The sequence below is a fragment of the Schistocerca nitens genome, chromosome 2 (genome assembly GCF_023898315.1).
Source record: "Schistocerca nitens isolate TAMUIC-IGC-003100 chromosome 2, iqSchNite1.1, whole genome shotgun sequence".
Lineage (NCBI taxonomy): Eukaryota > Metazoa > Arthropoda > Insecta > Orthoptera > Acrididae > Schistocerca > Schistocerca nitens.
In genome coordinates, this window is record NC_064615.1 from 415,334,205 (window position 1) to 415,349,848 (window position 15,644).

The 15,644-nt window shown below is 42.9% G+C and overlaps 2 protein-coding genes across 8 annotated transcripts in view; one reads left to right on the top strand and one right to left on the bottom strand.

The window, feature by feature from the left end:
• The window catches only part of LOC126236286 (heparan sulfate glucosamine 3-O-sulfotransferase 3A1), a 169,273-nt gene extending 155,104 nt beyond the window's left edge, over positions 1-14,169 (bottom strand). The window contains exons 1-3 of one of the 2 annotated variants that reach the window (XR_007544889.1): positions 14,012-14,169; positions 13,759-13,907; positions 13,529-13,675 (exon numbers count right to left, since the gene is read on the bottom strand). Coding sequence is in view for 1 of the 2 variants with exons in the window: in XM_049945471.1 (XP_049801428.1) it covers positions 13,529-13,675; positions 13,759-13,869 (258 nt within the window). In the remaining variant the exon portion in view is untranslated. Of the gene's footprint in view, positions 1-13,528; positions 13,676-13,758 lie in introns of both variants that reach the window. The other variant, XM_049945471.1, reaches the window with a different exon arrangement.
• A 107-nt stretch (positions 14,170-14,276) lies between these two features.
• The window catches only part of LOC126236284 (diacylglycerol kinase epsilon), a 200,266-nt gene continuing 198,898 nt past the window's right edge, over positions 14,277-15,644 (top strand). For 2 of the 6 annotated variants that reach the window (XM_049945468.1, XM_049945465.1), the window contains exon 1: positions 14,277-14,426. The gene's annotated coding sequence lies outside the window, so the exon portion shown is untranslated. Of the gene's footprint in view, positions 14,427-14,533; positions 14,642-14,743; positions 14,882-15,644 lie in introns of those variants that run through there. The other 4 variants (XM_049945469.1, XM_049945466.1, XM_049945470.1 and 1 more) reach the window with 2 other exon arrangements.

Consider the following 15,644-nt stretch of genomic DNA (forward strand, 5'->3'; position numbering starts at 1 on the left):
CCTCCGGAATAACTTACTCAAGAGGACGCTATCATTATTTAAACATACAGTAAAGCTGAATGGCCTCGGGAAAAATTACGGCTGTAGTTCCCCCTTGCTTTCAGCCGTTCGCAGTACCAGCACAGCAAGGCTGTTTTGGTTGGTGTTACAAGGCCAGATCAGTCAATCATCCAGACTGTTGCCCCTGCAACTACTGAAAAGGCTGCTGCCCCTCTTCAGGCATCACACGTTTGTCTGGCCTCTCAACAGATACCCCTCCGTTAGGGTTGCACCTACGATACAGCCATCTGTATCGCTGAGGCATGCAAGCCTCCCCACCAACAGCACGGTCCATGGTTCATGGGGGAGGGGATTTTGCTAGCTATCGGCATGGAATTCCTTTCTCAAGCTGAACAACACACACACACACACACACACACACACACACACACACACACACACACACACACCTCTACCTGTTCCCTATATTGTGTTAATTCAACTGCCAGCTCTTTCCTGGCCCATGGGAGTGTACTGGGGTGAAGTAAAGGTGCAGTGGGGGTGGGCTGAGGGATTGCGTGGCAGGGGGCAGGGAGGGGGTTGGGAGGAAGCATCTAGCAGCTCATGGGAGAGTGAGAAGCCACCCGTGGGCTAGCTAGGCACGCAGGTAGAGGGAGCACATGGCAGGCAGCTGAGCACTCAGTTTCACAGACTGGGACGTGAGATGGCAGCACACAGCTAGCTGACACTTATTGGGCAGGGGTAATGGGAAAGGGGTGATGTACACACGTACACACACACACACACACACACACACACACACACACTATTCTATTTGGTAGGAGGTGGGGGACAGCGAGTTACCTTAGGTTTAGGCCAGGGAGGTTATGAGAGTGAAGGATGTGCTGCAAGGATAGCTGTCATCTGCGCAGCTCAGAAAAGCTGGTGTGATGGGGAGGATCCTAATGGCATGCTTTGTGAAGTAGCCACTGAAATTGCACATGTTGCCCTCAGCTGCATATTGTGCCACTGGGTGGTCCACCTTGTTTTGGCAACAGTTTGGCAGTGGCCATTCATTCTGGTTGACAGCTGGTTGGTTGTCATACCAATGAAAAACACTGTGCAGTGATTGCAGCAGAGCTGGTATATAACATGGCTGCTTTAACAGATGACCCAGTCTCTGTTGGAGTATGATAAGCCTGTGACAGGACTGCTGTTGAAGGTGCTGGGTGGGTGGATAGGTTAGGTCTTGCATCTGGGTCTTCCACAAGGATATGATACCTGTGGCAGGGGATTTGGGGTGAGAGTGGCATAGGGATGGTCTAGGATGTTGTGGAGGCTAGGTGGGCAGCGGAACAGCACTTTGGGAGGGGATGGAAGTATCTTGTGTAGGATGTCCCTCATTTCAGGGCATTATGATAGGTAATCAAAGCCCTGCAGAATGATGTGGTTGCCGGCCGGAGTGGCCAAGCGGTTCTAGGCGCCACAATCTGGAACCGCGTGACCGCTACGGTCGCAGGTTCGAATCCTGCCTTGGGCATGGATGTGTATGATGTCCTTAGGTTAGTTTGGTTTAAGTAGTTCTAAGTTCTAGGGGACTGATGACCACAGAAGTTAAGTCCCACAGTGCTCTGAGCCAATGATGTGGTTCTGTCATTCCCGTCTAGTGTGGTATTGGGTGACAAGGGGGCACTTCTTTGCGGTTGGTTATGTGAGGATCTGATGTGTATGGGGATATGGCATGGGAGATCTGTTTGTGTATTAGGTCTGTGGGGTATTGGCTGTCTGCAAAGGCCTTTGTAAGGCCTTCAGCATACTGGGCAAGGGAGTTCTCGTTACTACAGATGCATCTGCCATGGGTGGCCAGGTTGTGTGGGAGGGATCTTTGGTGTGGAAGGGGCGGCAGCTGTCAAAGTGCAGGTACTGATGGCAATTGGTGGGTCTGATGTGGACTGAAGTGTGGATGGAGTCATCTGGGAGGACGAGATCGACATGTGTGTGCTTGGGTCTCAGGATCACCTCCTGTTGACTTTAGTCAGATGTGCTGAACCTTGTCTGTTCGTATTCATTAATAAAGTGTTTTATCAACTGACTGACTGCCTTCTTCGCCCTCTCCATTGGTAGCCTCCAACAGAGAGCCATCCACCCACTCCTGCCCTGCAGTACACCCCATTAAAAAACACTGGGCTCACTGCTCTGGGCTCTATGCCATTAAAGAGTGAGAAAAACAAACACCTCCCTTTTGTGTCCATCCCCCTAGGAGGGCATGCAGCTAATTTTAGAGAAATTAACCAGTGCTTGACAGTAGAAGGTATAGCACACAAGCAAGCAGCATCACAAGTAAATTTCGTAACATATGCAGATATAGTCATGGGCAACTTGGCACACTCCTAGACATTTATACACTCTCAGCCTAGTAGAAAATGGTTCAAATGGCTCTGAGCACTATGGGACTCAACTTCTGAGGTCATTAGTCCTCTAGAACTTAGATCTAGTAAAACCTAACTAACCTAAGGACATTACACACATCCATGCCCGAGGCAGGATTCGAACCTGCGACCGTAGCGGTCTCACGGTTCCAGACGGCAGTGCCTAGAACCGCACGGCCACTTCGGCCGGCTCAGCCTAGTAGAGCTAGTTGCCTGATACATTCAAAAACCACAAAACCACTAAATGAAAGGAACAATTCTTCAAATCAGATACTTCAGCAGACACTACATGTTTTAGAAATGCCGGCTACATATATCCATAAAAGGCACCACATTTTTAGCCGTTTAAGAGGCAATAATGAAGCAAAGCCGCTTCAACAGACTCCGTGTGTTTTACCAATGTCGACTACACATACCAGTGAAAGGTATCACATTTTTAACAACTCAAGAGGCAATAATGAAGCAAACAGGTCACAGGTGGAGACAGTAGTGACGCAACAGAGACCTGCAAAGGAAGGGGTACATTCAGTACCCGATAAGCTTAAGGATGCAAAACAGTGTTCACACAAAGCCAAATGGAAACAATCCATACCCATTGTAGCCCTACGGACTACAGGGGAGCCTAACTGTTCAGAATGGATTAACTGAAGCAATTTATAATATAGTGGCAAATGTACTAAGGCAGATAATGGAGAGCCCAAAAGTAGGACTGAAAAACTGTAATGAAAAAGAATTCATTGCAGAATTGCTACCGAGTCTTGGCCTCAACAATGGCAGCATGTGTTAAGAATATAATGCACTGGAATGCTCTTTCCATTGAAAGTAACAAACACAGCCGCCTACAATTTTTACGTTCCAACTAGATATCAATACATGCCTTATCTGAAATATAACTGCTGCTGAATGAACCATTTCTGTATCATAGCTTTAATGTAATTCGAGCTGACAGAGGCAATGGATATGAGGGGAGAGCACTTCTCGTAAGTAATGGAATCTTGTATAAAATCTAAGAAGATAATCGACAAGAGATACCACTTCAAGCTGCTGCAGCTACATTATATACAAAAGAGAATAAAATAAATGTAATATTGGTTTATAGATTGTTAAGGGAGACCATAACAAAACAACAACGACGAGTGTGGTGTTTAATTCGGTGATCCATCTTACGATAATATTAGGTGATTTTAATGCTCATCACCCTGCTTGAGGTTCAGATCAAGAAAATGGTGTCAGTAAGTTGATAGTGGAGATTGTTGACAAAGATGACTTACTTGTTTTAAATGACAGTTCCCTGCTGAGGATAACTGAGATCTACAGATATGTGCTTGGTATCACGAAGTTTAACATTATAGACTTCACATGAGAGGGACTCTGAGAACCTCTTGGCTTTGAGCATCTACCCACCATTCTCAAATGTGGCATGGTGTCATATGGGCAGCCTACACGTGGAACATTCAGGAAGCAGACTGGTAAACTACTACACTTGTGAATTCTATTGCTTGTCTTGAAGAAGCTGCAACAGTACCCATCCACAAAATAAACATTTGTCCCAAAATTTAAAACATCACCAATATGTTGGGATTAGGAATACAATAATCCATTGCTGGAACAGAGAGCACTACAACTGCACAAAAGGCATGCTTGCAAAGAAAATTACATAAACTTCAATATACTGCTGGTGAAAGTAAAGTGATTGTTCAAAAATAAGAGGAAATCTGTATGGATAAACGTAACAATGACATATCCAGCTCAAACATCTGCTAACTAATTAAGCATATACTTGAAGTGCGTAATAACAATAGTGCAACACATCCGAACAAATTAGTGGATGACTTCCTTTAATATTTGGCACCAGATCCAGTTGAACAACTCATTGATGAGGAAGGAGACTGTTTCCTGAATGAATGCATTATAGTTGTGAAACTCAATGAGCCCTGTTGCTTGTCAGAAACAGTGCCCCAGGGCATGAAAATATACATTATTGTATCGTCTCTTCTTCAACACGGAAAGGGAGGAACCATGTTTGCAGTATTTTTAATAATCTTTGGAACTAAAGAACTGATATCCCTGAATGGAAGACATCACGAAGAGACTAATAGGTGAACATGGAAAGCCACCTAATGAAGCAAACTTGAATAGGCCAATAACGCTCTTGTGCTGTGTACAGAAAGTGCTGTGAAGGATTTTGAAACACAAGACTTGAGTGGTGGTATGAGCACCACAACCTGTTTCCCAAACCAAATTTTGGTTCTCAGAAATGAGACTGACCACATGAAACACTAATAAAATTAGTAACCACTATCCAATAACTCTTGCTCTCTATTTTCTATTCATTGCCACAAACTGAAGTGCTTAAATATTGATGAGTCACAGTCATCACCATAACTTCCTACACCAAGATACACAAATTTATATTTGGTATCTGCTACCACCATTAGAACTAAGGAATTATATTCTTTATAGTTAAAATACATTAACCCTGTGTTACTCGGGTGACAAGAGCGATATGTTTCCCACTGATGGCTCTGATGCAATGTGGGAAATTAGCTGTAGTTTCAAATCCAGAAACTATTGAGCTCCACATCTCTAGCACTGGCACTGGAATGCAATTCTCACACATTACGGATCAGATTGCTCTACATATATCTTGTCTTATTCTGCTTGCCATGAAATTCCAATTCCATAATTGTAGTGTAGATTAGTAAAAGTATAACCATTTGCAATATACCTGGAAAAGAAAAATTATATGCAAAATTTTGAAATTTAACCTACAGTTACAAATATCCCTTAATTATTGTTTTCTTTCAGTTAAAGCAGTAATAAGGAGAGGCCAAACCTTTAGATTCATTTTTGAAGTACAAGGAGGAGGTCAAGATCAACTAGACAAGCGCTCGAAAGTGTTAAAATTGAAGTAATATATGTATTTTGATCAACTGCAGCTCTTAACTGAAATCTATAGTGGACGAGAGACTGTTGATACTATGGAGCAGAGCAATAAACAAAAAAATGAAGGGAAAGAAGGCATGGAGGTGCAACTGCAAGCTTCTGCTCATACTTTGGGTCATTGTACTCTAAAAATATACCACGAGTTAAGAAATATAAGAAATCACAAGAGGATGAACTGAGAATTTTGAAAAGCAGTAGAAGGAGAGAACTCTTGTTGTAAAATGGCTTTCTTAGAAAGTTTCATGCCTCATCTGCAAAACTTTGATGAGGAGGAATTCTTACAATTTCAAATTGAAGTTTTGAATGTCGTAGAAAATATCAAAGAAAAAAAAAAAAAAAAAAAAGACAGCAGTGTACCCTAATCCACTTCACTTTCCTGACCCTCAATTCTCCAGTTATAATCAATTGCATTTTCAGCAATCTCCAACCACAACTCAATTTCAGTCCAATAATTTCTCAACAGCCTTAATCAACCTCCTTTTTACCAGAAACAATTCAACATGCAAGGCCAAATTCTTAAACGTACACCTAACTGCCCATACCTCACCAATCTCAGCAGTTTACAACTCGTAATAACCAAGTACCGTTACTTCAACAAATGCCTAGAGCTAAATAATCTCACCCACCTACAATTGGAAGGAATCAAGACCAACAGTCCCCAGTACCACATTATTTCAGAGACTTCACATCTCAAGAAAGTGAGGAGAACAGCCTTTCTGTAACTTCAGTGGCATCCTCAATTGCTGACAGTATTGATCTTGGTACAAGAAAGTAACTATGTTTTAGTTCATTACAAAAAATTATATGTTTTTTGCTTTCTGTATATTTCATTTTGCAATGTTGTATTGTTCAGTATAGGCATACTGAGATCATCTTCTAAGAATGTGGCACTCTGCATAGAGGAGGACCAGGTGAAGCAGATGGGAGAGAAGGTGTTGAGATTATGAAGGAATAAAGATAGGGTGTTTTGGCCCTGAGTCCCTGTGATAGCAGCCATGTCAATGGCTGCTTCACCACCCAGATCATCTGGATCCGCCCCCCTCCACCATCAACTTTTTTAAACTGTGCAGGTGGGAGTTATCCTTACAATACATTCTCTGCTCCCGTAATTATCCCAGCCTCAACCTACAGTAAAATACTGTCCCCACACCCTCCACCCAACAATTTCCACTCCCTCTGCCCTATCACTTCCTCCCCATTCCCGTCTCCCACACACTTTGTTTGCTGCCCTCTGCCAGTGTACCCACCTATCTTTCCCCGCTCCTGCCCTTTTTCGCTCATTTTTTCATACCTCCCTACCCCAAAACCTCCTGACGCTGCACCTTTTGGCATTCTAGTCACTTCAAACTCTGCCTGACAGTGTTCGTCTCTCCTCCTATCCGTACATTATTATCCCTTTCCCTTTCCCAACCCCTCGATATAGCTGCTTGCGTACCACGTGATAGTTGCTTTCCAGCCTGAGTTGCTGGAGTTGGCAGTCATGCGTGCATGAATGCTGTAAGATTCTCTTTGGTGATAAAGGCTGTGGCCGAAAGCATTATGTAAGTGCCTTTCAAATGTACCTGTCTGCAACTTAATATGTACTTTTTTTTATGGTAAGTAGCAATCCATCTTTTCCTGCACAGTTGACATTCTTACCTGGAGTTTCCACTGTTTGATTTTGCCAAAGAGCATTTCTTCCACCCTACAACCCTATGGTGTTTCCCTTGTTACTCTTCTCTATAGCATCACTCTTCTCAGTGTCGATTCTTTCTCTTCTTCCCTGCCTTTATTCGCCATCTTATAAACTGCATCTACTTCTGAGTCACGCTGTATCAATGATCATCCATGAACAACATGAGCTTCACGACTGCACAGATTGTTGATGCAGCATCTGATGCCCCAGATTCTTTCCTCCAATAGTTATATTTACTCCAACTGATCAAATTTCATCCCTCATTCTGATGTACTTTAGCGTTTCATTTTCCAAACTGCCCATGCCACATGAACTTGTGATTCTTGTATTCCCCCATCCACCTCTCTTCCCTTATCAGAACACACATACTCCCACACCTCATCATAACTTTCGTCCTATGCTTCTGTACATTTTTATCACATTTGTGTGTATTTTTGCATTATTTCAAGCATTTTTTGCACATTTTTAAGTATTTGTGCATATTTTTGAATAGCCATGCATATTTTTGCCTGTCTGTGTGTGAATGTCTTTATGTATTTTTTACCTGTCTTTTCTCTTATCCAGCTCCTCTTACAACCCACTTTCTCTACACCATTCTTGCCACAATGGACCACAGTTCCATCTTTCCACACTAGTTCAGAAAAGTGCCCCTTTTCCTGGTTGAAACCCAGTCCTACATCCTATTTCTCAAAGGCTGCCGAAATCAAGGAATTCCCCTAAATAGCCTAACCATTCCTTTCTCTGTATCCCATCCCTTCTTTCACAAAGACGTTCACCTTTCCAGATTCCACCAATCCTTGGCCCTCACAAATCCGGTAATGCCTCTCCATGGCACAGTCATCCCAGAACTGCCTCTGCTCTCTCTGCAATATACTACTACTGTTCAATCCCTACTTGATACATCACATCTCTGAAATGGAATTCCTTGCTCTCCAGCACCTGGAGGAGCATTCCAGACACCACCTCCAATAATTATCCAACCTGTTGACATCCTCTTGCCATCTGGGCGCACCACTATCCTACCCACAGTATTCCTCCTTGTTCACCCCTCATAGCACCTAAGCATCGTCAACTTGCCACATTCCCCAAAACTCCCTATGAACTCTCCACCACATCCAGAGTCAAAACATTTCTGTAATACTATTGTTAACCCTTCCACCAAAACCATCAGCTCCACAGAGGTTTCAGACCTATCCAAAGGACACACCTTTAGCCCTACACCAAAATTTAACCATGCTGGATTTGTCAAAGACCTACTCTCTTTCTCCCAATCCCTGCAATGGAAACATTACTTTGCTGCCAATCCCTTGAACCAAATCCCACCTACTTCCAAAACTGAACCCTGCCTCTTCCAGTTCATACACCATCCAACCATGATCCTCACCCCCTCTTACCTATAACCTGCTGGTCACCTTCCAGGAATCCCTTACCTCCAACTTAGCTTCACCATCCTTCCCCAGGACCCTTCCTTAGAACATCAACCTTCCAGCAGAATCCTGGCCTAATCATCCTACCTGCAAACAGTTCGACTGTTGTTATGAATTGCAGTGGCTTTCTGGCAGACGACCTCCACCTATTATCAGACTCCTCCCTCTATAAACTCTGCCAGAGTTATCCCATCCCAGAAGTCCAATGCAACCTCCAATCCCTACTTAAAGCCTTAGGCCCTTTGTAGAACATCTCCCCTGAACCAATTTCTCTTCTCACCCCTATGACACCCCACACACCCACCTTCCACATGCTCACTGACATCCACAAAGCCAACAATCACAGATGGTTACTACGTACCCAGTGAAATAATTTTGGGCCTCACTGACCTACATCAGCAACCAATTGTCTGTAATCTAGTCTCCTACGTCAAAGACACCAACCACTTCCTTCATAAATTCTCCACCATCCCCACCACTTTACCTCTTCGATCCCTAATCGTCATTGTTGATGCCACCTTCCTATTCACCAACATCCCTGATGCTCATGTCTTGCCGCTATTGAACACTATCTCCCCCAACGTCCTTCAGACTCCAACCCCACTATCCCATTCCTTGTGCACCTTATTAACTTCCTCCTGACTCACATCTACTTCTCCTTTGAAGAGAAGGTATACAAACAAATCTGTAGCACAGTCATGGGGACCTGCATGGCACACTCCTATGCCAACTTGTTTGTAAGCCATCTAAAGGAGATCCTCCTAGCCTCCCAAAATGCCGAACCCCTGGTCTGGTTCAGGTTCATTGATGATGTCTTTCACAATCTGAACTCACAGCTAAGACACCCTATCTTAGTTCCTTCACAACCTCATTACCTTCTCTCCCGCTTCACCTGTTCCTCCTCAACTACGCGTGCCACATTCTAGATGTTGACCTCTTCTCCTCTGATGGCCCCATCCACATCTCTGTCCACATTAAACCCACCAACCAACAACAGTAACTGGACTGCAACAGTTGTCACCCCTTTCAAACCACAAAATTCCTCCCATACAGTCTGGTCAACTGGGGACAGCATATCTGCAGTGACCAGAACTCCCTTGCTCAGTATGCTGAGGGTTTCACCAAGGCCTTCACAGACAGACAGACAAGCAGACAGACAGACGGACACTATCCCCCAGACCTAGTCTGCAAACAAACCTCTATGCCCCTTCCCCTCCCACCAACCCAAGAACCAGATACGAAGGAGTGTCTTTGTCACTGAGTACCACCCTGGACTGGAACAACTGAACCACATCCTTTGCCAAGGCTTTGAATAACTATCATCATGCCCTGAAATGAGGGCTATCCTATCCGAGATCCTTGCCACCCATCCTAAAGTGGTGTTCCGCTGCCTACCCAACCTCCACAACATTCTAGTCATCACCATGCCACTTCCAATCTCAATCCCTTGCCACAAGGATATCATCTCTGTAGAAGACCAAGGTACAACACTGGCCCAAACCAACCACCTAGCACTTTCTATTGCAGTCATGTCACAGGTTTATGCTTCCACATCATGTGCTGGGCCACCTGTGAAAGCAGTCATGTCATTTACCAGCTCTGCTGCAATCACTGCACAGCTTTTTATATTGGTATGACTACCAACCAGGTGTCCACCAGGATGAACGGCCACCTCCATACTGCGGCCAAGAGCAAAACAGACCACCCTGTGGCACAACATGCAGCTGAACATAATACGCTTGATTTCAATGGCTGCTTCACTACCTGAGCCATCTGGATCCTCCCTGCACCACCAGCTTTACTTAACTGTGCTGATGGCAGTTATCCTTACAACACATTCTCCTCTCTCATAATCATCATGGCCTCAATCTATGGTAAGATACTGTCCCCACATCCTCAAACCGACAGTTTCCACTCGCTCTGTTCTATCATCTCCTTCCCATTCACATCTCCCACACACTCTGTTTGTCGCCCTCTGCCAATGCTTCCACCCATCTATGCCCATTCATCTCTTCTTTTGCTCCTTTTTTTTCTCCGCCTCCCTGCCCCACAACCTCCTGATGCTGCACCTGTTGGCATTCTGGTCGCTGCACACTCCAGAGACAAAATTTGCCCCTCCCCACACCCATACACTACTATCTCTTCCCCTTCTCAGCCCCCTGCAGATTGCTGTTTGCATCCCATGTGATAGTTACACTCTGGCCCAAGCTGCCAGAGTTGGCGGTCATGTGTGCATTATGTGTGCTTGCTTGTGTGTATGAATGGTTTGTGCTTCTCTTTTGCTGATGAAGGCTGTGGCCGAAAGCTTTATGTAAGTGTCTTTTTGCCTGCAACTTAACATGTCTTCCTTATGGGAAGTAGCAATCCTTCATTTTCTAAATTATTGTTATTTCTACCTGGAGTTTCCACCGTTCGATTTGGGTGTAACAATTGGTAGAGATATGACATGAACGACCACATAGGCTCAGTTATAGGTATAGCTGGTGGCAGTCTTCTGTTCATGGTATAATGTTATGGAAATGCAATCAGTCTGTAAATGAAACTGCTTACAGAACACTCATGCAAACCATCCTGCAATACAGTTCACATGTCTGACAAGTACTAAACAGGACTAACGGGGGATACTGATACAGAGATGTATGATGGTCATAGGTTTGTTTGCAAGGGAGAGAGGGACACGGAGATGTTGCAGAAAGTAAACTGGTAGATAACTGAAGAAAGATGCAAACCATCCTGAAAAAGCATACTTGTGCAGTTTCAAGAATCAGCTTTAAATGATGAATCTATGAGTTTACTACAGCACCCTATGTATCACCGCCATTGGAGACTTAAGGACAAGATTAGATTAATTACAGTGTGTACTGTACAGGTGCAGGGAAAGACAAAAAGAGTGGACATTGGGGTGCAAGGGGCATGCCTAGGGAAGGAGAGTATTGCACCAGTTACTTGGAGAAGCCACCACAGCTAAATTACCGCAGATTGAAATCTGGAGTGCTAGAAACTTGAAGGAAGGATGCTTGTTGTCAGACTACAGGATGAGGACAGAGAAAGTGACTGCCTCTGTGACCACAACCCCCAGAACCTCACATGATCATCTTCCCACACTCCCCATTGGCCACTGTACGCAATGCTTGTAAACCATGCTTCACCAGCAAAGTCTAACTGTTATGAACTACTCTTTGTCTGCAACATACACTGGTTTCAGTGCACAAGTCATGAGAGCAGTTCCGTTGGTTGGTCGGTTGGTTTGGGGAGGGGACCAATCAGTGAGGTCACCAGTCCCATCAGATTAGGGGAGGATTGGGAAGGAAGTCAGCCGTGCCCTTTCAAAGGAACCATCATGACATTTGCCTGAAGCAATTTAGGGAAATCACAGAAAACATAAATCAGGATGGCCAGACGTGTGTTTGAACCATCATCCTCCCAGATCAAAGTAAAGTGTGCTAACAACTGTGCCACCTTGCTCGGTGGTGGTTCCATGAACAGATGACAACTCCGAGTGTGACAAAATGAAAATTTAGTAACTCAAAACCACTAGCGAAAAGCTCCTGAATTTCTCGAAACACGTGACTGCCCGCATGGCACCAACATTTAAACACTCATTATTCCTGTGCTCCATATGTAAATGTCTGCAGCTCGTGGTCTTGCGGTAGCATTCTTGCTTCCAGTGCATGGGGTCCCGGGTTCGATTCCCGGTGGGGTCAGGGATTTTCCCTGCCTCGAGATGACTGGGTGTTGTTGTGTTGTCTTCATCATCATCATCATTCATCCCATTACGGTCGGAGGAAGGCAATGGCAAACCACCTCCACTATGACCTTGCCTAGTCAGAGGTGTGGGTCTCCTGCATCGTTCCCTATGCTCCTCGGAGTATGGGACCTCACCATCATCCATACGTAAGTGGAATGAGATGATGTCCTAATAACTGGTACAATGAGTGTGGAGGAGAACAAATTGTGGAACTGTGGCAGTGCCCTCTTTGTCCTTTTACCTGTTCAGTGTAGGACCTTACTTCTGCAATTGATAGTAGGCTACCCTAGATGTGGTTCATTTTATACAAATGTCATACAATTTGCACATTTGGCCAATGATAAATCTAAATGTTGTGTTTTATTTTATTTTTTTTTTTTATATGTATGTAGCTCTGTGTACTGTAAAGGTGGGATTCTGACACAAGTAAATTGGTACAATCTGAAGGAGGCCTACCTATTGCCATGCACATCACATTCGTATGCAAAGTATGTATGTTAGCAGACATCAGTGTAGAAGTACCAGTGCACATCTCAGGCATCAAACCCCATGGGGTCAGCAGGGTGGTCTGTCATACTGGCATGACTGACCTCTGTCTTAGTTACGGTGGGTAATTTGATTTGAGCACAAGGCAGTACTGAGAAAGGTTCATCCAAAATGGTTAATTGTAGCCACTGCTACTGCACACTAAACTGTTACCTTTGAACCTAACCTGAATCTCAGGCTAGTTACAGTTTGGTACGTAACCACAACCAAAATTTCAAAAAATTATATAGATCCAAAACAAATATTGTAAGTGTTCTGTCTGTGTAATTATGACATTACATTACACATCTTTTTGTCTCAGGTCTAAGCTGACACCGAGCGAGGTTGTGCTGTGGCTCGCACACTGGACTTGCATTCGGGAGGACGACGGCTGAATGCCATGTCCGGCCATCCTGATTTAGGTTTTCTGTGATTTCCTTAAATCGCTCCAGACAAATGTAGGGATGGTTCCTTTGAAAGGTCATGGCCAACTTCCTTCCCTGTACTTCCCAAATCCGATGAGACCGCTGACCTCACTGTCTGGTCTCCTCCCAACAACACAACCCTCGAAGCTAACACCCAGTACTGTTAAGTTCAACTGACCCATCCAATCTTTTTATTTTACTACAGCCTGCATATATGTCACAAGACAATTCAGCATCTGTGATGATACTTAAAAATTCATATATGACTCAAATTTTCCATCATAGTTGCACCAACAGAACAGGCACAGACACTGACATATATTAAGCTAATGGCTTAGTGAGTTTTATACCATCAACATAATTCTGGGGCATACCTGCAGATCTGTGTATATAGCATTCCAAGTAAGAGGTACAACACGGACTACACTTTGCCTTTCAATAACAGAAGAAAGTTGTGGTTCATCACGCTTTGGTTCAACATTTTCCTTTTGTAGAGTGCCAAATGAAAAGGCACGTACTCTCTAAAAAGTAAATTGGATATTAAGCAATTATATCCATAAAATGAATTAGCACATAACAGTAAGAAGCTAGTATACGAACTTACACGTCGAAATGATTTGTTGATATTCGACAAGAGACAGGAATTAAAAGTATAAAACAAATATATGACAGTTCCAAATAAAACAAACGTGAAAATCAACGATCTGTTATTCATGTGAGCCACAAGGTCTACACGTGTTGGTGGTATGACTTCTGTCAATAGATATCATCACCATGTCAGTAATCACTTCAAACCTTCGTTCCAATTTCTTAGGGTGACTTGACAGGCCTGAACTATAAATAACAACAGGACACACCTTCAGGTTCACTAAAGGAGGCATCTTACTACTCTCAACAAAACAATCGGAAAGAATAATGAAATCAGAGTTTATTAAGAGCGTCGCAGGATAACAATCTTCTGTGACATCCAGTCATTTTGAAGCCGGCACCAGATGTGATGTAAACAAAATCCGCAGCATTGTTGTGACCAAAGATCATACTACATTTACAATTAACATTATCTTTGTTTAAAGCAAAATGTGATTTTAATTTACTTCATGATGTTTAAACTCATTGCTATCGCAATTATTTCCCTTTCTGTTTAATCGGTTACACTTATGTAATAATTCAAGCTACAAATGTAACACGAACTGTGCAATGATCCAACCACAGTTTCCTGTCATATTAAGTGCATATCAATAACGGTAAAATTGTCAATTGTGTTCCTTTAAGGTAAACGTAATAACACATTTCATTTCCTTGTTCAATATTAAATAAAATTTGTGTGTAGTAAACACTTAGCAGAAACCACAGTTATGTTAGATTGTGGCAGAAACTACGTTATCAACAAGGTCTCTGAATTTGTACACACTAGTCGCAAGCAAATTAATACGGATGGTGCTTTGTAAATAAACAATTCTTACATACTGTGAGAATACGTATAAATTGTACGTTGAATATTGTAGAAAAACGATGTTTTGAGCACGTATCGCCCTAACTTGTCGTTTCGTTTTTGCATATTCGTCGATAATTGTTTATCTATGATCAATTGATTTGACATTTGTCAAGTGAATTATTGAGGATAAGGCAATGCGGTTGACGGTATTTTTAAGTTGCGCTATGTAGATGGATTAAATATCGTAAAGGAATTCGATAATTCTTTATGTGTATCAACTGTTGCGTATAAGGTACAATTATACATGAGTAACAATGCGTGCGTAGCTGCGATTACTTGAATATTGCCTATTACGTCAAATGTGACTCTATTTATCAAACAAGTCAACGTAAAATATTGCCAATGAAATGGAAAGGAAGCATTCTTGGTGTTTAATATACCGTACACGATTCGTGAAGTTTAGTATACGGTCGTTTCATATGATCACATTGTGATAACACGTGTGCGAAACATAGAGTAAAAAAAAAAAAAAAAAAAAAATCGTGTCACGTAGAAAAGCGAATATTATATTTTCACAAGATGTAAAGAATATCCAAAGCTATTGCTACAGTGCATAGAAAGTAGGCCTATGATCTTTCAAAAGGCTGAGCTTTAATAGGATGTTCTCAATCGTCACCATGCACTCTTTGTTACATGTTCGAAAATTTTTTGTTAAAAAAATATTATGTGTAAGTAAGTGTCCATTGAGTTCCGCCTTGGCCCATAAATTTCAGCAGTTTTTTCTTCTCCTCTCTTTTTTTGTAGGACCATCTTATTCGCTTTTCTGTCAGTTCAACTATTTGCAGTTCTCTACGAGAACCAGATCTCCCCAGCTTCAAGGCGGTTTTTTATTTGCTATGCAAACGTCCAGGTTTCACATCCATATACCTATGCACTCCATACAGATATTTTTACAAATCTTTTCTTAGTGACCAAGTTGATATGTTTCTTCAGCAGACTGTTGTTCTTAATTGGGAATGTGCTGTTTTGGCCACCACTATTGTTCTCTTGATTTC